Raw genomic sequence first — 21,770 nt, 5'->3', positions numbered from 1 at the left:
GTCACATGTACTCAGGGTGAACCTGCTCTCATCTGTGAAAAGCACAGGGTGCCTGTAGTGGACCTGCCAATTCTGGTATTCTTGGGCTCTGTGGTGCCAGTCAGTGAGGGCAGAGCCCACTAAAGGACATGGAGCCCTCAGGCCACCGTCATGAAAGTCTGTTTCTGATTGGGTATTCACACCAGTGGCCTGTTAGATGTCATTTTGTAGCTCTGGCAGTGCCCATCCTGTTCTTTGCACAAAAGAGCAGATTCTGGTCCTGCTCGTGGATTAGGGTCCTTCTGCAGCCCTGCCCAGCTCTCCTGGACTAACTGCATGTCTGCTGGAATTGCCCCATGCTCTTGAGACTGGGTTGGCAGACACCTGAAGGAGTTGGAAAGAATGTCAGTGGCCTCCACCTGTAAAGCCTTTTCTGTTTTGTGTTTTCATTGTTGTCTAGTGTACTTGTTGTTAATTTCATTAACACCAAAACAGCTGGAACTGATTAACAACCCCCTCTGCTGTCCCAGATGTTTAACTGATGATGTTATCCTCTAATTAGAAAAGGTTAAAAGGTTTTCCTTTATTTTTTAGATTAATTTTACTCAAGAAACTGTTGCAAACTATCTAACAGAATATAAAGACTGTAAAAGCAACACCAGGGTTATTACTTGAAATCTTAAGATACTGCTTAAAATGAGTAGATCAATAATAATGTTCCTCTTGTACCTTTCCCATTGTAGTGTACATTTCAGTGTTTTTTCTGTAATGCAACCGTACTCTGACTTGTATCCCCATGTGATGTCTGTGTTGTATGTGTAAGGTCGGGGGCGGGTTCATTCCACTGCAGGGCAACCTGCCACTGCATGTGTCAAATAAACTTTGAACTTGAACTTGATTGTCTCATTCTGAGTTGTCTTTGTACATTTACGCTGCTGCAGCACTTGTGTCTTTGACCTTGACTGCATCGAGTTGTTAAAATCCATTTACTGAAGCTTCTCATTTTACACATCTTATGGAAACTTGCAACCTAAAATAAACAAATACTAATGGTTATGAGCCTACCACCTGTTCACAGTATAGTCTTTGGAAATTATTTCTACATTAGTGAAAACAATTTAGCATAAAAAAAGTTTTTTTATTTTTTCATTTAATTGTTATATTTTTTTATTATTTGAAATATCTTGATAAGCAACAAGATTTGTATTAACAAAGGTGGTTGTGGGAGTATTTTAAAGTGCCATGCTGACGGCCAGATCCACAAGAATTTGAAAAGCTTTGTCTCCTCTGTACACAAATTCAGTGGATCTTTAAAAAAAAAAAAGCTAAGAGGTTTTTCTGCAAGAATGATGGATAGGTATGTAAAAAGGATTCAAATATCCTCTCCCAGAGATGCTGGACATGGAATGGCTTTACCATGTGCTATTTCTTGTGACTGAAGATGCAGCAGAATGAATTACAACTACAGTATGCTTAAACTGCATTGGATGCAGCCAAACCGATAGGATGATGTCTTGCAGTACTGATAGGCAAATGCTTTGTCTCCTGAAGTCAGCTGGTCTGAGGGTGTGAGGAGAAAAGTCCTACAAACAAGCAGCAACTGAAGGCAGCTGTAGGAAAAGCCTGGCCAAGCATCCCAAGGGAGGAAAGTCAGAATGGTCTGATGTGCATGGATGCACAAGATTTGCATCCAAATTTAAAATGATCATTGCAGTTACTTATCAAAAGTAACAGACTCAAGCACATAGGAAATGAAGGGGAGAGTGCAGGCAGGGTGGAGACGGGTGTAAGGGGTGATTTCTGACAGAAGAGCAGTAAAAGTGAAAGGGGAGGTACAAGGTTTGGAGAAGATGGCACTGTCAAAAAGCACAGACAGCAGAGATGGAGATGTTCAGATTTTCATGTGGAGTGTCAGATTGGACACCGTTAGAAATGAGTAGCTCAGGAAGACAGATTGAACAAGCAGTTTGGAAATAAAGTTAGAGAGGCTGAGATGGTTTGGATATGTCCAGAGGAGGGATAGTGGATATACTGTACAATGGATGTTGAAGATGGCACAGCAAGGAAGAAAAGAGGAAGAACATAGAGAAGATTAATGGATGTAGTGAAGGAGGAGATGTTGATGTGGCATAGAATAGGTGGCAGAGAATCTTGCAATAGGACTTAAAGGTACTGTGCTGCAGGGGTTGTAACAGACTCCACTTTGTTTGTGTGAATGGGGAGTCTGCCTAACACTAAGTTTCATCATGGAGTTCCACAGGGTTCTGTGCTAGAACCATTTATATTCACATTACACATGCTTCCCATTGACTGTATCATTGTGGCCTTTAATTTCTTACTGGGCCCTAAGAGTCTTAGAAACATGGGGTATGGTTGTTGGGGTTTTCTTTTGTAGGGTCTTTGCCCTAAAGCATCTTGAGGCCACTGTTGTTGCCATTTATGTAAATAAAATTGAATTAAAGTCTGAATTCTACACCTTAAATGCCTCATTTTAAGTTCACCGTGTATATTAAATTATGCAGTTTTTTTAAAAAGTAAGGTATGCTGTTGCAGAAATTGCCTCTTTGCTCTTTAATAATCGTGCTCACCCAGAGGTTCTTTGCATATAAAATTCAAAGGGGGGTGGGAGTGAGGGCAACGTGACGGGCGTATCACGTTGACGCTGGCTTTTTTACAAAGCACCGCCCAATAAGCGTCTCCGCGGTGCTAAACCTATCGGAGCCCGGTAGATTCAAACGAACGCGCTGATTCAGCGAGTGGGGGCGGAGCTACTTCTAGGTTCTGTTTGGTGCTTGAACAGCGAAGCGTCGGATTGAGAGCGATTATCTTCGTTACGGTGGCAAGTGTTACGTTTAGATGATAACAAACCCCCACGTAAAGAAAAAAAATGAGACTTAGGTCTCAGAAAACTGTTGCTGTTTGTCCAGAGACACCGAGGCGCTCCCGTCGACGGTCTAACGGAAAAAGGAGTCGATCGCGCCTGTCGGGGTCGGAGATTGAAAGTCCGCTTCAAAGCAAGGTAATTTATTGTTTGTCGGGTTATTTCTCTATGGTGATAGTGCTGTTATTAATGTTGGTGGAACAGGTAAACATTATGGTAGCATACAGAGCTGGATGTTGAATATCGTCCCTTTGTTAGGATGCTAGGCTAGTTAGCTAGCTACTAGCGTTCTCATAACAAAACAGCTAACAGAGTTGCTAACATTAGCACCTTCTCGATGGTAGGTGGCATTTGCCACAGTTCTCTAGTTCTATCTGGATCTGTCTGGACCTATTTAAGTAATTTTTTTGTGGTTAATTTTAATTGGTAGGTTAAATACAGCAAGGAGGGTTGGTAGGGATATAGTTTCCAATTTAGACCTGAAAATAAACCATCGTGGTTGTAAATATAAGCTACTGTTAAAACCTCGAGCTACTGATTAAGCTTTATGACTTCAAGTTTAGATTTTAAAACGTGTTGGATTGGCAGACATGACTGTGACTAACCACTGTTTGCATTGGAGATTTAAACTGTAGATCATTCACTGGGTGTCGAAAAGAACAAAGGAAAACAATGTTGTTCATACAGATCCAATTCATTCTTAGTAGCTGCTGTCTTTAAGTAAATCAATCAATCAATGAAACTATCATTAGTATTATTTTTTTGTATTCTTTTCTTTTAACCTCTACACCGAGTCGTATTGTTGTGTGTTGCTTTAAATTACTAAAATGAAACAGTGAGTTAACTTTGGTTTCAAGTTTAATCCTTTACCTTAAAATTGAGGGTCTTTTCACCCATAAGAGAAACTTGAGAACATCTCAAAGAAGAAGCATACATACTAGGCAGCGTTAATCACATCACAACACTGGATTCCAAGAGGATTGATGCCAACAAGGATTAAAGATCCCAGTTGCATGTGGAAGAGGGTCGCAGTAAAGTAGGTCACCAGGACACGTCTTCCTGTTTAGACCCATTAGACTAGTGTGGATAGAGGCCATGCAGAACAGAATCCTATTCAGGGCAACATATGTGGTGACTTTGGTTGTTGGTTAAATCAACTTGATACTCAGGTTGAAATATGGGGCAAACTGCTGCTTGAAGAAAGGTTTATAACCATATTACAATTGTACTGTAAATAGCTGTGAAACTGTGTGGTCACCAAAATACAAGCTGACTTACCTTTAATGACGGCGTTTGAATGACGGCGTATTCACTACGTGAAGGCTTAAAAATAGCCAAATCTTGTATCCATCCTAGGTGAATTGGGTGTGTGCCTCCAGAGATTTATAATTGCGAAATTGGTTCGCCCTATATGTGCTGACTCCTCAGACAAGGTACGAGAATAAATAGCGGTTGGTCTTCAGGGTTTCTACTCCACTGTCGTATTTCATACGGGTCCACATTTCCAATGCGCGCAATTTTTTGCAAGTACCGTCTCTTTGCATCTGGACACAATCTGTCTCTATAACGTCCTCTTTCTTTTGAGCTGCTTTTAAGTATGGTTCATAGCAATCTTCCTTCCAACACAGTGTGTTTGTTTTGATTCGTGGCCTACTAAAATGGTGCCGCGCTCCCACAATGCATTGCGGCGTGAACTCCAAAGCCCCATTGTCCTTGGTGATGTAAGACTTGGATGCAGCTGCTGGCCATGGAAACCCATTCTATGGAGCTCTCTACACGCTGTTTTTGAACTAATGTAAATTCCACAGTTTGGAGGTCTGTAATGATTGACTCTGCTGAAAATTGGCGACCTCTGTGCACTATGCGTTTGTTGAAACAATCTGCATGCCTAGGTGTTCCCGTGGAAGTAATTGGAATATATACACACACACACACACACACACACACACACACACACACACACACACACACACACACAAGCTAGAGGCATGTCAGCAAAACAAGAGAAGGGGACACATTGAAGAACAAAGTGCTTGGAAGCAGTGCAAAGGGGTTGGTCTGAGTATATCCGTATGTGAGGCCTGAGTGATGGGGATTACTCAGACCGTGGCACAGATTGGTGGGGGGATGGTGTTTGTGAGGTGTAGGACCTGATTGACCTGAAGTGCTGACCAGAGGTCAGCAGGCCTTCCTGTTCTCAGTCGTGGCCCCTGCGTGCCAAACACCCAGGCAGTAGGAAAGCTTGCTCTCCATCGAGGAGCGGTAGAAGGTCAGGAGCATCTTCTGGTCCAGGTTATTCTGGAAGTGCAGCTGCTTTTGGGTCTTCTCTAACAGAATTTTTTTATAAACGTGGAATACTGATTGAGACATCCTGAAGTAATGCACTATTACGCTGTTTTAAATGGACCTTAGGGGTAATAATGAAGGTGGGTTTTTTTCTTCTTCTTGTTTTTATTGTGTAGGATGAAGAGACTGTGAATAAAGACTCAGAGGATGAAGTTCCCACTATGGTGAGGCGACCGCTGCCTCGTGGCCGGGCGAGAAAGAGGGCTATTGCTGTGAATGACCAAGAATCAGGTATTTTAGCGCCATCGGCTGATTCTGCTTTAAAGCACAGTTACACTACCTGTTAGTTGAAAAGCTCATCGTTTTCTGTTGTGTTTTCTGAATGACTCTCATTTTACTGTCTAGATTTGACCTTCAAGACTCCAGTCCGTCCCATCATGCACCACGAGCGCATACTGTCAGAGATCGACCCTGTGACTCCGCGTAACGCGACAACAGCTAGAAACATCTACTCACCCATTGTGCGTTTCCTCACACCCAGCAAAGAAAGTGAGTACCAGTCATCCATTTGAAACTTGTTTACATGTAACAAAAGTCTCTCATTGAGAGACATCACCATACAACTGAATGCAGCTTTGTGATCCATGTGATAAACTCCACCTTGAACAAGCTGACCTGCTTAAACTACTTGGTCGGGAGTCAACTATATAAGTCTTATGTGATGTCATAAAGTCAGACTTGGTACTTACAGTCTGTGTGTGTGTGTTTTCTATTCAGATTTGAAGTACGCAGGAACGGGGACCAGTGTACTGATGAGCCCAGAACACGGTGTGTTCGGTTGTGGCTCCATTGACCTTCTGGGTGGAGACGAGGACGATGACATCTTTGATCCGTAAGTTGTTTTTCTACATACAGTCACAGGAGAAGACCATGATGTAACTTCATCTCATAGATTATTTTAAAGGAAGTATTCAAAATCAGTTTACAAAATCCAAAAATATCTTTTTCTAGTTCTTCAGTAACATGGATATGGGTTTGGTAACTTAGCTATTTGAGAAACGACACAAAGTTTTGTTTGAAAGTTTCTGTTGCTGAGCATCATTTTCATCTGCAGCTTTACGTTCATCAAGAACATGCCGTCGCGGTCCCAGCATTCTAGACCTGCTCTTCTAGATATTCCCCCGAAGACCAGAAGCACCCCAGAGGGAACGCTGGTGGTCGATCTGGTGAGTTTTATCCTCCCTGGCCTCCTGCTCGCTGCACACATATGTAGGGATGGGTACCGGTTCTGACATAAACGGTAGTAACCAGACCGAAAAGCAGCGCACATTTCGGTGCTTTATTTCGGTGCTTTTTTTCCCTGAGCTGTGATACACTTTAGATTCTAGCCAATCATTTTACGTTTCCGAGGATAGTAGGCGGGTCCAGGTACGTACGTTCTTTTAGAGCAGAGCTACAGATTAAAAATGCCCAGGGCGAAGCGGTCAAAAGTCTGGCTGTACTTCACAGCAAAATATGAAAACTCAGCAGCAACAAGTGCTTTAAGGTGATACTGTGCAAAGGATGTAATACCTCAAATCCGATGAAACACCTGGCGACGCATAGCGTTTTTTTAAAAGCCGAAAAATGCGCCGTATTTGATAGCTTGCTGCAAGACCTCACACCGAGCACATCTACTGCGGGTGTGGCGCCTGTTATCGGACCCGGAGTTAGCAATATCCCCCAAAAACCCGAAGAGGAGAGTCCTGGCCCCTAGCCCTGCCAGTGTAGCAGAAATGATGAGGATGATGATGCAGCAGCAGCCGTTCTTCTCTGCGTGAGTAGCTTAATGTTGTTCGTGTGTAATTTACGTTGAGTAGGCTAACCACATTATTACATTAATGCATGTAAGGTGAACTAGCAAACATCATCATAGCTACATCCGGCTGTCTTCTTGTTTGATGGCAGATACTCCCTTCACCCTGGCCAAAAAGGCTAAAATGACCAAAGAAAAAGTGGAAAACAGTTAAACATGAGAGGTTTTGGACAAAGTTTGTGTTTGTTCCATTGATTAAGCACTGCTTCCAGCCAAGAGTGATACCATATATGCCCTGTAGCTGCAGAAAAGGCTAACATTGTTATCTTTTTACAAAAAAACAGCTGAACATGAGAAGTTTTTGGACCAATTTTGTGTTCTCCATTCTTTAAGCACCGGTTCGAGCACCGTTTAAGCACCGGCACTGTTTCAAAAGTACCGATTTGGCACCGGTATCGGATAAAACCTAAACGATACCCATCCCTACACATATGCAGCTCGGACACATGGGCTGTATCCCAATTCAGGGTCTGCAGCCTTAAAGGCCGCATTTTAATGCCGATTATGTCACAGCGACGAAGGCTGTCCAAATTCAAAGGCTGCTTGAAATGCGGCCCTCAAATGTGTCCTTCATTTCCCTGAATTTTAAGGATGTGGCGGTGTAGACTTTGTGGCCCAAAATATCCCAGAATGCATAGCGAGGCGGTGGGTGTGGATAATTTTGCCGAAAAAAGACGGTGGAAGAGGGGGGGCCGAAGAGTAAACTTTTAAAAGTACTGAATATTATGTCACTTATTTATGTGCAAACGTTTAATGACGAAGAACATTAAAACATTACTGTTGGCCACATGTCGGCAAAGTTATGTGACATTACTGATGTTTGTACTAACGTGGTTTTAAAGACTTTACTTTAAAATATACGCTGTTCAATAGTTGACGTTAATCTTACAGAGAATGTGATAATTTCATGGATATTTAAAGTAAGCACTGAGACAAATTTAGTAATGCCAACATATTGAAAGAACATATATTTGTCTCTTATATATAATACATTTATATGTACAGTGTCAAAGGAACCTGTCTTTAAATGAAGATTTAAGGTGACAGGAAATATAAATAAATGCAGCTTGAATCTCAGTATTTGAAACAGAGTTCATTCACTGCTATAATAACTAATAATGATTGAAATAATAACTTTAATATTGGCCATATTATATTTACATTACCAACATGAGATGACTTTAGTCTCATGAACAACATTAGCTAATTGTTATTTACTAGCTAATCTTAAAATGACTGTTCAGTACAGAAATGAAGCCCAACAGTCATGTTTTACAGTCCTGTGGTCTCAGCCTCAGATACTTATCAAATCAAAGCTCATGTAGAAAAAAACAAACAAATGAACAAAAGATTTTCTCCTTCATTTCTGTCAAACAATCCTGTATGAAACGTTTCCAGTATCATGGTTGCTAGGCAACCTGGGCAGCGCGACGGAGGCTAGACCGTCCCATTTCACAAGCCTCGCACTTAAGGCCTTAGCGGTCTTTGAGTACGCGACCCTTGTGGACCGTCAAAACTGCGTACTTTAAGGCTGCAGACCCTGAATTGGGATACAGCCATGGATGTCAACTGTGGAACACGAACTGAGGACATCTTAAAGAAAAATCACAAACAATATTTACTGAGTTTTTTTGTGTGTTAATTATATTTTCAAGGTCAGGAATAGTTTGCTTATTTTGCTTATTAGTGTGAATGCTGGTAAGCATTCACAGTATTGTTATTCAAATCTTATTATAATATTTTATTATCTATTCTATACGTTTTTTTTGCCATCTATCTCCTTCAACACTGTTCAACTTAGAAAAACCATTCAATCACCGTTAGATTCCTCTTCTTCTGGACGTTGCTGCTTCTGTTGCACACTCAGTGCCGCATACCATATTTTTCGGGCCACAAGGCTGACTGTCAATAACGGGCCTGTTTTCATACATAAGGCGCATTAAGCGAAACAAAACAGTCAGATAAGTCAAACTTTACTCAACTCATTCTTCTTGCTTCCTCTTTTTCGTACCATTGATTCATTAATCTTGAATTCTCTCGCAGCTGCTCTAACTTTGAGTGGGGGAAAAAAGTTAGCGTTCATCCTCCAGTTTCACTGTGCTAATCTTATGCTAACTATACATTAAAAAAAATAATAATTGTTTGATGATCTGAAACGTTTAAGTGTGACAAACATACAAAAAAAAATAGAAATGTGTTTTTTCACACCATTGTCATGTAACAATGACTTTCTTCCTTCATTCTGTTCGCTGACCCCATTATGGACCACTAAATTTTTTATAGTGTGTGTGTGTGTATATGTATGTATGTATGTATGTATGTATGTATATATATATATATATATATACACACACACACACACACGATTTCAATATGTCACATATTGACAGTGGCTCACCCAATGACATAATTACCCAGCTACATTTCTGAAAGAATGCAAAAGCATTGACATATATTTTTCCTTCCTACAATAGCCCGACAGGCAGGGCAGAGATAGCCCCGGGACGTCGGGCTAGCGATATTGCGAGCCCTGTATCTGATTGAGGAATCACTCATCTTTGGAAAAGAGAGTTTATTACAGAGAAATGTCTCTTTCCAAAATAAAAGCTATACTATCCGCTTCTTCTGGGCTATATTCTCAGCAGCATATTAAACATATCAGGTGTAAATGTGCAGTCATATTCGTTGTGTTCCCACTAGTGCTTTCAGGTTAATCTCGTTGAAATAACCTTAACGCCACAACACGGCAAATCTCCATTAACGAGCTACCCTATACAGAGGGGCTAGACGGCCAACACGTTAACGAGCTAACTGCGCTAACACACTAGCTCCCACCCATGTAATTGAGCATTGCATGGCACATCCAACATACTGTTTTACTTTAGTCCATGACTCGCTTACCTTCAGGGTCATACGTCACATGAAAACCAAAATAATTCCAAACGCCAGATCTGAATGAGAGTGGGGGAGGTCCATCTTGCAAGGAGAGCTTAACTTCTGTCTCGCTAGCTTGCCCTGCGCTCTTCCTCCTGACTATGCTGTCTGTGTTGAGCGCTCAGTGGATCTGCGCTCGACAGTGCAGCCTAGGCGGAGTAGTCGAACGCAGATTCACTGAGCGCTCAACACAGACAGCATCGTCAGAAGGAAAGTTGATAAAATAAATTACAAATGTTGTATTGTTCGATACATATGCGTACCGAACCGAAAGCACTGTATCGAACGGTTCAATATCGATACGAATATCGTTGCACCCCTAGTGTATATATATATATGTATGTAATATATATTTATTTTATTTATTCGCTTTTTTTCACTACATTAGACAACATCAAAATAGCGTTGTCAAAAATGACAATAGCGTTGGCATTTTTTGTTATTTGTATGTTGTAATCTTTACAAAAAACCTAAAAAAAACCCACCTCTTAATCTTTGGTATATGGCGAGGTGCTGTGGACACCCAAGTTTGTGATTGTGTCGAATTTTCAAATCAATACCATGGTTGCATCTGCTGAAAATCTCTGTGAAGCTCAAATCTCAGTGACCTTGACTTCAAGGTCAGAGGCCAACTTTTTTGAAAATCAGAGGAGTTTCACATTTATAACACAGGTATGTCTACTAGGAGGCTGAAGGGTAGCACTATATATTTATAAACAATCAAAAACAACAATTATTAGGCAATTTATTTATTTCCAATTTTTATTGAATTTATTTCTGTTAACATGGTGTTTTTGGTCTGATTGAAGGACTGATGTGATGGTAAGGTGTCCGCTGCTCTGCTTTGAATATTGGTAGGCTTTTTTTTTTTTTTTTTTAAATTTTCACAAGAATTGCTAGTTCCCCTAGAGTTTTGGCCACCCCAACAATCAGACGATTCCCTATGAGCAAGCATTTAGCAACAGTGGGAAGGAAAAACTCCCCTCTAAAAGGAAGAAACCTTCGACAGAACCAGGCTCAGGAAGGGACAGCCATCTGCCGCGACTGGTTGGGGTGGGGGGAGTGAAAATTTCAAAAAAAAAAAAAAAAACCAAAGTGATCATTATTGGAGCAGCTTAATGAATTTTTCCAGTGCTGTTAATATCCTTTTCCAACCCCAGTTTGTGTTTTTGTCACTTTTGTCCAAGGTGGAGGAAGCCATGCTGTAGATTGATTCTGTATGGTCTTTCAATGTCAATACATGGGAACCTCTTAGAGAGGCCAGGGTTGAAAAAGGGATGCCGGAGAACCTCCGAGGGTGTTATCCGCTGGTGTGCATCCAAGGCCAACATCCCTTTAATTAAGCTGACAAATAAACGTTGGCCATTTTCAGGTCCTCGTCCAAACACCATTACTTGTTCGAGGTCATCAAGACGCGCAAGTTTTATGTATCGAGTCTCCAGGGACTCATATCCTGTCTCGCACTGAAATTGTTTGTCAGTCTTAAATGTCCAGCGCTGTTGGTTGTAGTTGTCTTCAATGAAATAGTCTTCAGTGTACACGCCAGAGTCCAGAACATGATCTGGTGGCTGTCCCTGGGTCTCTATGATGAATTTCAAAACATCATATTCTCCATTTCCAGGGTAGAGTGGCACCCCTGTACCAAGCTCCACAGCTACCAGCCCCAAAGACCACATGTCAGCTGCTTCATTATAAGGAATGCCAAGCATAACCTCAGGTGCACTATAACCAACCGTCCCCACACAATCACTAGGATTCACTGCAGACACAGGACATGCGAGGCCAAAGTCTATAAGTCTGACTTTGACTGGAGACTCATGGCGGTTAACAACCATGATGTTTCCAGGTTTGAGGTCAGCGTGCACTATTCCCACAGAACCTAGGTGTGACAGGGCATTTGTGAGTTGATGTAAAATTGGCCTGACTTCGCTTATGGGGAGACCCTGGTTTTTCCGGTCCCGTATGTAGTCCCACAGGCATTGATCAAGGAGTTCAAAGTTTAAGCAGACCCGCTCTCCGTCATGGAAAAAGCCGTTCCATTTAACTATGTTGGCGGCATCTGGATCCAACCTTCTCAGCTGCTCCAGGATGAAAATTTCCAGTTTTGCCTGTTGCAGAATATCAGGCCGGTTCCTGTTGACTTTAATAGCCACAGCACGGTTGGTTTTGGTATCGCGACATTTGGCTACAATACCAAAGCCCCCTTCTCCGAGGAAAGCCTCTACCTTGTAGCGGTTTCCCAAAATGCTCCCTTCAACTATTTCAAGCTCACCTGAGTTGAAGGATGAGCTGGCTGACGTGTGGACGCATACTTGCTGAGAAAATTCAACCGAGTTTCGGAAACTGCAGTTGATTTTCTGTGATCTCTTGCTTTCCAAGTTTGAAGGGTGCTGAAAGACCACAGGGTTTTGTGGTCGTTCAACACTCATGTTAGTGCAAGGGGAACTCTTACGGTTGAAAAAGGGATGCCGGAGAACCTCCGAGGGTGTTATCCGTTGGTTTGCATCCAAGGCCAACATCCCTTTAATTAAGCTGACAAATAAACGTTGGCCATTTTCAGGTCCTCGTCCAAACACCATTACTTGTTCGAGGTCATCAAGACGCGTAAGTTTCATGTATCGAGTCTCCAGGGACTCATATCCTGTCTCGCACTGAAATTGTTTGTCAGTCTTAAATGTCCAGCGCTGTTGGTTGTAGTTGTCTTCAATGAAATAGTCTTCAGTGTACACTCCAGAGTCCAGAACATGATCTGGTGGCTGTCCCTGGGTCTGTATGATGAATTTCAAAATATCATAATAATTTCTCCCAGGGTAGAGTGGCACCCCTGTACCAAGCTCCACAGCTACCAGCCCCAAAGACCACATGTCAGCTGCTTCATTATAAGGAATGCCAAGCATAACCTCAGGTGCACTATAACCAACTGTCCCCACACGGTCACCAGGCATTACTGCAGACGCAGGACATGCGAGGCCAAAGTCTATAAGTTTGACTTTGATGGGAGACTCATGGCGGTTAACAACCATGATGTTTCTAGATTTGAGGTCAGCGTGCACTATTCCCACAGAGCCCAGGTGTGACAGGGCATTTGTGAGTTGATGTAAAATTGGCCTGACTTCGCTTATGGGGAGACCCTGGTTTTTCCGGTCCCGTATGTAGTCCCACAGGCATTGATCAAGGAGTTCAAAGTTTAAGCAGACCCGCTCTCCGTCATGGAAAAAGCCATTCCATTTAACTATGTTGGTGGCATCTGGATCCAACCTTCTCAGCTGCTCCAGGATGAAAATTTCCAGTTTTGCCTGTTGCAGAGTATCAGGGTGGTTCCTGTTGACTTTAATAGCCACAGCTCTGTTGGTTTTGGTATCGCGGCATTTGGCTACAATACCAAAGCCCCCTTCTCCGAGGAAACCCTCTACCTTGTAGTGGTTTCCCAAAATGCTCCCTTTAACTATTTCAAGCTCATCTGAGCTGAAGGATGGGTTAGCTGACATGGTGGAATGTGTCGGCTTGATCGGTGAATTGCTGAGAAACGTGAAATTCTCTCAAAACTTTCCAAAAGGTTTTTGGTTGCTGTCAGGTCTACGTCCGTTAAGCACTGAAGTTTAACAGAGCAAAGCCCCTATTTGTAGGCTTTGCCTCTCAGCAAGATTATGACATAACAAAGGATCAACGGCATTCTATTTTGGATCAAAGGCATTCTATTTTTTTCAGTTGAAACACTGAAAAAAAAATAGTGTTTCAACAGGGCAGGCTGGCGCCCTATGGGACGCAGAGGTGATAGGGTAAGGATGCAGAGGATAAGATCCAGGATAAGATTTACTTATCGGTCAGCTCATCATCAGTGAGCAGCCGCAGAATCACAGGTGCAGCTTGGCAGGAGATGGACTCAGGGTGAAGACACAAAATCAACAATGACAACACTGTTATTCTTTATTAGTGTGAATGCTGGTAAGCGTGTGTGTGTGTGTGTATGTGTTTCGACTGCTGCTGTGTGCACAGTGTTTGCTCTACAGCCATCATTTTATCCTCACGTAGCCATCGTTGTTGTCTTTCCAACAGCATGTCTTTCAAAGCTCACAGATGTAAACGTTTTTAAACTGTGTGGATCCAAGTGGAGGGATAATCCTCTAACCGACCCATAGAAATACATTATATTTTCAGACAGGAGTTTGTCTCAACAGCAGGAAAGACCCCACTTTTTAAATTGCTCCTGCGGCCAAAGTTTTGACAGCAGGAACATGAAGAACACACTGTTGTATAGAGCAGGTCCTCGGGATCGTCACCATTTGAAAATGATTTTGATGGGAGTTAGGGTCTTGGATTTAGAAGCAGTTGTTCAACAGGTGCACCGAGGCAGATTTGACAGGGTTTTGCCACAGAGTAATAGTGTGTCAGTAGTTAGTCCTGGACAACTAGATCAAGCATTCCGATTGGCCCATGAAATTCAGGATTCTGTTTGATTGGTGCATTTGTTTTCAGCAGACAGGTGGTTCAGATCTGGGCTTTTGGAGTCAGTTGATGACTTTTAGAATCATCTTTTCTGACTGGATCATTAAAACTTAAAGCATTGATCTTTCTGCAGTGGATTCTCCCACATTTCAGTGATATGGTGAATAAATGAATATTGTAAAGTCAAAATACACAACGTCGTAGTCTCACTTCAAGCACTTTATTCCTTACGTCTTGTTTTTCCGCTCACCCACAATAAGAACAACCCACCGCAGGCAACAGTACTCTCGCGATATAACAGAAAATGACAAGTTAACAATCTCCCTCTTTCTTTTTTAAAAATAAAAGTATAAATATCCCTTTTAAACATTTGTATACATATATATGTAAACAAAACAAAAAAACATTGTCAACATTATAGAACATTCAGGAAACATTTCAATGTGCTTTGCTTTACTCAAAGCGTACTATCACTGCACACAATAAACAAGAGTGCATTTTAATGCAAAGAAAACTTCGTAAACAAAGGATCACAGTATCCAGAGTCCTTCATCTAGTGCTTTTAGAAGGGTTCTGGATAAAACTCCCTTTTTTTTTTTTTTCAGACAATCAGCAAGTTGGGATTTGAAATCTGACCAACCAATCTGTCTGATTTTAATGGATTGTATGAGCTCTTTAATGCTGCTCATTTCCAGCCCCAGTCTCTTCTCTGTAACCTGCTTAGTGGACTTGAGTGCATCAAACAAGGAATGATTGTCAGGCACACAGATCAACAGAAGAGCATTCAGACCAGTGTTACCAGTTTTAAGCTCAGAAAAAAGTGTTGCCAGGAAGACAGCACTGTCTATTCCAGGGGTGTCAAACTCAAATACACAGTGGGCCAAAATTCAAAACTGGAACAAAGTCGCGGGCTAACGTTAATATTTACTGAAATACATTTATTCCTCCAGATATAAGAATGAATCTTTTCTTATGGACTCAAACACATTTTGCTGAAAAACTGAATATGGAACAAGCAAAGCTTAATACTAAACAATATATATATTAGCTGTATAATACCAATAGGCCAGCTCTAATAGTAATTTGGTATGGCTTCGGGCCAGAGTTTGACACCTATGGTCTATTCCATCTGACATGGCAAGAGTTTCTCCTGCCAATGTACTTCTGACCACACGTCTGATATTTTTTTTATTTTTTAGACTGCCAAAAGAGAGGACAAAACTTTCCTCCTTTACCCATAAGGATGATTAATGCCCCTCCTTGAGTACCGCCAGCGGGAAGGTTGCCAAATGAAGCGTCACTGAAAACAACCAATGCCAAATCCTCACTGTTACCCAAGTGTTGAAACTTAAGAGTCACTTTCTCTACTTTAAGTTTATGGATAACTTTGTTCACTTCATGAATGGACTGCACAATTGCACCTTTGATATTAGATCCCAGGCTGCATGTGTCAAACGTAACATCTGGTCTCGTTTGTTTGGCAACCCACAAAATCTGTCCTATTTTTGACCCGAGTTGCTCCCGTTCTGTTTCACTTAAGGAAGCATCCCTCTGTACAGCCCGTGCTGCTTGTAACTGAACCGGTTGTAGGTTGTCAATGCAAAGTTATTGATGCACCTCTATTACATCATTAACTGTACAAATGTCCATACCAACATAAAAAAAACTGTCATGTTCTTCACGGCCCACAATTAAGGTAGATTTCAGTACAGGAATGATGAGTTGCAAAGTGACTTGAACCAGCCCAAAGGAAATCATCAACATGACATGCAAGCACTCCTGTAATCTCAGATTGTTCATTCTGCCAATAGAACACTGTGGGATCAACCTGTGATATTTTACCACCAGTTTTGAGCATAATGTCTTTGACCTTATTGTACCAATAAAGTGAAGCAATTATTTCATTTCAGCTCAAAACATTCAGCTATCAGCATTCACACAGCAATTTCTTCAGAAAATGCATTTTCTAGTTGATTTTTAAGTATCTGCAATTCCTTTTGGATGTTGTATTTAGCAAGAATAGAGTATGGTCTACATTTTATTGTTAAAGATTCACTTTCTGTGGCTTTAACATGGTTAAAATCATAAACTGGACACTTTCACCTTGCTCCCTTGTGAAAGCAGTCAGTTATATATTTAAAATATTAAGTAATCTGAGGCATGTGGTCGTGTTTATTTCCAGGAGGAGACCCTGATGTTGAGCTCTCTGAATGTGATCGAAGACGCAGAGTACACCTTCCATGCAGCTTTCCAGGACCATCAGTACAAGGTGACCACTCACTGAAAGCCACTCTTCACAACCCTCTGTGGTACTCTCTTCTGCAGACCAGATGTTTACCACAGCAACTTATTTAACAACAAACAAGATCTTTCATTTTGATTCACTGTTGAGAACTTAACATGTGCCTCACATGTTGGTGCATTATATCACAGAGCTGGTGATGATGTTACTGATATATCAGCAGGTTTATTTTTCTTTCAGAGACATGAAACAGAAGCTTCCCTAATATTTGTTACCCCTGCTTATTGGAGTCCTTATTAACATGATGTGGCAATAATAAAAAAAATATTGATCTTTTTTTTTAACTGCATTGTCACAAGTCATGGATAATTTCTCGTGTCTTTACTCTTTAATCTGCTTTTATAAATGCTGATACCAGCAGATCGTCAAACAGCCAATATTTTCAGGGGACCTCTACATTATGTTATCTTTCCTAACGTCGTTAAAAACAAAAGGAAATGTATATTTCAGTTGAAAGTCACATAACCTATTGGATTTTGTTTTTAATAACTTGATGCGGTTGGGTTTCTGTATTTGGAAATTGTGCACTTCTCTATTTCATACTTCCTTCGTGGTTCATTTACGTACAAGATGCATGAATTAGGAAACTAGTAGAAAGTGTGGCATGCAAGTATCTGTGAAACCATTTTTCACTCACTCTAAAAATTAAAAACTGCAGTTGATGAAGTGCAAAAACCCATTTTGGAAAACTGAAAAGAGACACACACACACACACACACACACAAACATATTTTTATGAATTTTGAAATATGCATTTGATTTCTTTGACCTCTCTTCTGTTTTGTGAGCAACTGGGGAGCTTCCATCGAGGGCTAAAATGGTCTAAATTCTTTCTGTTCCCACAAAGAAATTATTCTGCAAAGTGTTGTAATCGAGTGCAGCATCAAGGCATCTTTGTGGATAAAAGGATTCACGAGGTTGAGCAGACTTGAAAATTGTCTGTAAGCTTGTTATCTAGCTGGGATCTGAAGATGATATGCTGCGGAGGGTCAGTGAAGTCACCCTAGTTATAAATAATGATATGTCATTCCAAGGCAGGCTACACAGCTGTCATTACACGAACATAACACTGGCAGAGGTTTAAAGGTGAGGGTGAAATGGGTTTTAATAAGCACCCAGTGGGGCGCAGATAACGTAGGAGCCAAGAGCGTCTGAGACAACACATTTCACAACGCTGTGCAGTTAGTTGAAATGTTTGGTGGTTTTGAGTTAATTGCCAAAAGTTATGATCCTAACCTTAATCATCTGACTAGACCAGGCAGTTGGATCTTTACTGAAACTACAAATTTTGGTATCTGGGACGCTGTGAGTTCAGGAGCTGACTCTACAACTGCACTTGACTCTTTACCCCTTAAAGCCTACTACGTGTAACCCTCAAAGCTCTTTTATGAACTGAGTGGCTTCTGTCATTTCTCAGGCTTATAGAACAAAATGACTGAGTGTGCATCAGCAGTTGGTGAGGGTGGCCTCTGTTGATGCAGACAAACCATTCTAGAGGTGGTCAAACCGTTTTTATTGGTGTGTATATACCAAGGTGTCAAAGCTCATCATAAAGGGTACCTGGAAGGTTGTCAGATGTCTTGATGGGGAACAGAGTTAAAAGATGAGCTTCAGTCAGCAGAGCAGATCTGAGGTTACTGACTTGACCACTTATTCTTCCCCTGTTCTCAACAGGTATACATGGTGCTGCGACCACATGTGAAGGAGTTCCTGCAGGCCATGGCAAAAATCTACGAGGTGTGTGTCAGTGTGTAGATTAGCAAATAGTTTGGTTATTTTGAGCCTCATTCACACGTTAAACAAATTATTTTTCTGTCACTGCTTTAACGTGGAGCAGTTAAAAGTGTGGAATTGTACCAACTGCTGTGCGTGCTCTGTTCCAGCTGTTCGTTTACACGTGTGCGAAGAAGGAATATGCCGAGAAGATCCTGGACATCCTGGACCCACAGAGAAAGCTGTTTCGGTATGAGCTGCTTCCACTTGTGTTTTGTAAACTCGGTGCTTGAGTGCAGAGACGTGCGGATTCGCACTGCTGCTGTGTTGCGTGCTCAGAAATTCGACATGGCCTGCTTCAAATGTTCCCTTTAACATTCTGCCCGTGCCATACAATGAGGACGGTAAATGTGAGTTTCACTTGTGATTTCTCTGGTAGACACCGGCTGTATCAGGACGACTGTGCCTGTGTTCTTGGCCACTACATCAAAGATCTCAGCATCCTCGGGAGGGATCTGAAGAAGACGGTGGTTCTGGATAATGCACCCCACACATATCCATATAATGTAAGTTTAAAGGCTGTGTTCTTTGATTTTCTCTGAGCCCCACTTGAATGACTGAACTTCTCACCCTGTGCTAACCCGTCCACCCTTCGGAGAAAGCTCATTGCACCGATTGTATCCACTATCTCATTCTTCGAGCTAACAGTAACAGTATAAAGAATGAGACCAGGCTTAGATACTGGGACTTTAGCTCCATCTGGTGGAAGATGGCTGCATAACATTTATGGCACAACAACTTATGGTAACTGGGCATCAATTAAAATGTTAATAATTAGACTAAACGACTACGTCTGGCATCGACTGACAGTAGTGGCGATTATTCATCTTGTTGACTATTCGCACACATCCTTAATTAATTACTTTGTTTTGCTCTGTCAGCACTTTGTTGCTGTTACTAACTTTTAATAACATGTTTGTTTGTTTTTTGTAGTTGTTGAACACGATTCCCATCAAGAGCTGGTCTGGGGAGTCTGATGACAGAGAGTTGCAGAAGCTCATCCCCTACATGGAGAAACTGTCTGCAGCTGTAAGTCTGCTTACATCTTCTGTGTTTACTGTGCGCTTGTTTAAAATGGATTCAGAGGCAACAACATGTGCTTCCTCCTTCACTGCACCAGCATCATTGTTTTTGGTCCCGGCAGGCGGCTGTTTTCAGAGAAAAACCCCGCTGCTCTGCAGGTGCTGCTCTGCACCGGACAGCAAACCCATACAGATGGCATTTATCAGTGCCTCACGTTTACTTTAGAGATTATGAGAGAACGAGAGCAGATCTTTGAGAGTAAAAGTGTGAGTTACAGTAGTCAGCTGGACACAAGCGCCAACCAAAATAAAAGGATTGAGCTTTAAGGTCCGCATCAAGTCGAACTGTATGCTAGCGTTGTTTCGGCTGCCGCCAAGTGGCCACTCACCTTGTTACGTGAGTTACAGTTAACAAAAAAGATTTTAAAATGAATATAAAATTCAGATAAGTAGCTTTGATCGTCAGCTTTAGTGAATGCCTCTCGTCCGTGAGCCTGCTTCCTGCGATCTATACAGACGTTTAGATGTGTGGCAGGCGGACACTTAATCGACTCAGAGCTCATTTGCATCGGTTTTGTTAAACAAATGTTTAATCGTGTCTATGTGTGATGGTGCCTGTGATAAGATGCAAGCGTTTGTCTGTCTTTAATCTCACGAGATTCAAACATGCTAGTGTGTTTTTTCTGTCTGTTATGTAGCTGCAGTTAATAATGGTCATAAACTATTAATCTATCATGTACAACAAAGAGTTCTCACATGCTCGCATTCGATAAACTAGAAAATCTTCACCATTTAATACAATGATTGATTTATATTAATAGTTGAGGCTGTAAGAATGCACGGTAACTGGTGTGGTTCTCTTACAGCACATTTCTACTTAGCCCTAGTACAAGTCTCATTTATGCTTCGCATTCATTTGTGCCTCACAGACTGGACACGTGAATATGGTGGGATACATGTTGTAATATTGGGCGGATCCATTCTGGGTTTAGTTTTTTTATTGTCAGCGTTATAATTTGGCCCCTTGTTTGAAAACTTTGCTGCATAAACCTGTCCATGTTTGGGATGAGTCGCATGCTGCGCTCGCGTCCTGTTTTATGTGAACATGCTGATGGCTGGAGCGGGGAGGCCCGGGCTGGCTCGCTGAGTTGATAACCTTGTCGTGTAGCTGCTCAGCGTCACCGTGCTTGTGGTTTGGTGAGGACAGATAGTGAAAAGATATTCTGGGCATGCCGGGCAGGCTAAGTGCTACAGACTCAGATTGTCATAGAGAAAATGGATTTTCCTTTTCTTTTAGGGTTGTTGCTGATTCCCCGGTCAGTGAGCTGTGAGTGAAACAGCTGGTTATCTGCAGAAGCATCTGCCTGATGTCTTTCCTCTCCCGGTTTCATGATTGACTCTGAATATCTGAATATCTCTCGCTGGTGTTTTTTCAGGAGGATTTTCGGGAGGTGCTGAAGAAGAGGAAGGATCACGTCCACAGGCTGCTGTCAGAGGACTGACAAACCCCCCACTTTGACTGCTTAATGTGACTTTCACAGCCCATGTTTGCTTTGGCGAAAAGGCAGAAGCCAGTTGGACCTAGGTAACCTGCAGACTGTTGGTTCGTGGTGGACCTGTGCGCCCTCCCCCGTCCTCCCGTTGGCTTGAAATGACAGCAGAGCGGTGTTTCAGACATGCTGCTGGTCGCTCAACAGATTACACAAGCAATAAACTCATATCTGTGTATATATATATTTACAGCTCAGAATCCAAAATATGTTGTTTATAGTCCTGATTTTTTTTTAATTTATTAACTATATTGCAAATCTACAGCTGTTATCTGTATATTTTAAAATGTTTTCTTATACAATAAAATATCCCTGATAATAACTGGGGAAAATAAAGCATTCGTGCCTAGGTGTCATTTGATTTTCATATTTAGATTATGTTATTTTATATGATCACCTTATCTTCAGTTGTTGAAATTTTTCATTGAGCATACAGACGACTGTGAGGAAGAGGAGGAAGCTACATGTTTGGAGAACACATGGGCTCAAGGAGGCTGAACTAAAAGAGAGTCAGACAAAAAGAAATATTAATAAAGTTGAGGTGATTGAATGGAAATTGAATTCCAATCATTCCACGTTCAGGTCTCCCTATTTTTCAAGGGTGAAAGTCTTATGTTTCCAGGAAACGCTCCTCAACATAGCGAAAAGCAGCGATGTGAGAATTTCCTCTATGGAAACATCCTGTAATAGGATTTTCAAAAGATTTGTTTCTCAGGCATGAAATAAATAGATTTTCAAAAAT

The 21,770-nt window shown here is 41.6% G+C and overlaps 2 protein-coding genes across 3 annotated transcripts; one reads left to right on the top strand and one right to left on the bottom strand.

Moving 5' to 3' along the window:
- The first annotated feature begins 2,713 nt into the window (after nt 1–2,713).
- Nucleotides 2,714–21,364, top strand: ctdspl3 (CTD (carboxy-terminal domain, RNA polymerase II, polypeptide A) small phosphatase like 3). Of its 2 annotated transcripts, XM_085247804.1 has the most exons (12): nt 2,725–2,818; nt 2,907–2,998; nt 5,323–5,437; nt 5,552–5,695; nt 5,924–6,038; nt 6,261–6,372; nt 16,564–16,650; nt 18,358–18,420; nt 18,567–18,646; nt 18,836–18,962; nt 19,390–19,485; nt 20,915–21,364. In XM_085247804.1, the coding sequence occupies exons 3-12, from the start codon at nt 5,368–5,370 to the stop codon at nt 20,978–20,980; spliced, it is 960 nt and encodes a 319-aa protein (XP_085103930.1). In that variant the 5' UTR covers nt 2,725–2,818; nt 2,907–2,998; nt 5,323–5,367; the 3' UTR covers nt 20,981–21,364. The 2 variants fall into 2 exon arrangements, with proteins under 2 accessions (XP_085103929.1, XP_085103930.1); XM_085247803.1 differs by having other exon boundaries at nt 2,714–2,998.
- Nucleotides 10,763–13,509, bottom strand: LOC146558768 (uncharacterized). Its single transcript, XM_085246845.1, has one exon. The coding sequence runs from the start codon at nt 13,421–13,423 to the stop codon at nt 11,108–11,110; it is 2,316 nt and encodes a 771-aa protein (XP_085102971.1). The 5' UTR covers nt 13,424–13,509; the 3' UTR covers nt 10,763–11,107.
- Nucleotides 21,365–21,770: the final 406 nt, after the last annotated feature.

This window comes from Mchenga conophoros, linkage group LG15 (genome assembly GCF_057382185.1).
Source record: "Mchenga conophoros isolate Kocher_MC1m ecotype Shallow Benthic linkage group LG15, M_conophoros_male_GT1.1, whole genome shotgun sequence".
Classification (NCBI taxonomy): Eukaryota; Metazoa; Chordata; class Actinopteri; order Cichliformes; family Cichlidae; genus Mchenga; species Mchenga conophoros.
Note: the sequence above shows the minus strand (reverse complement) of the source record. Positions and strands in the feature narration are given on the sequence as shown.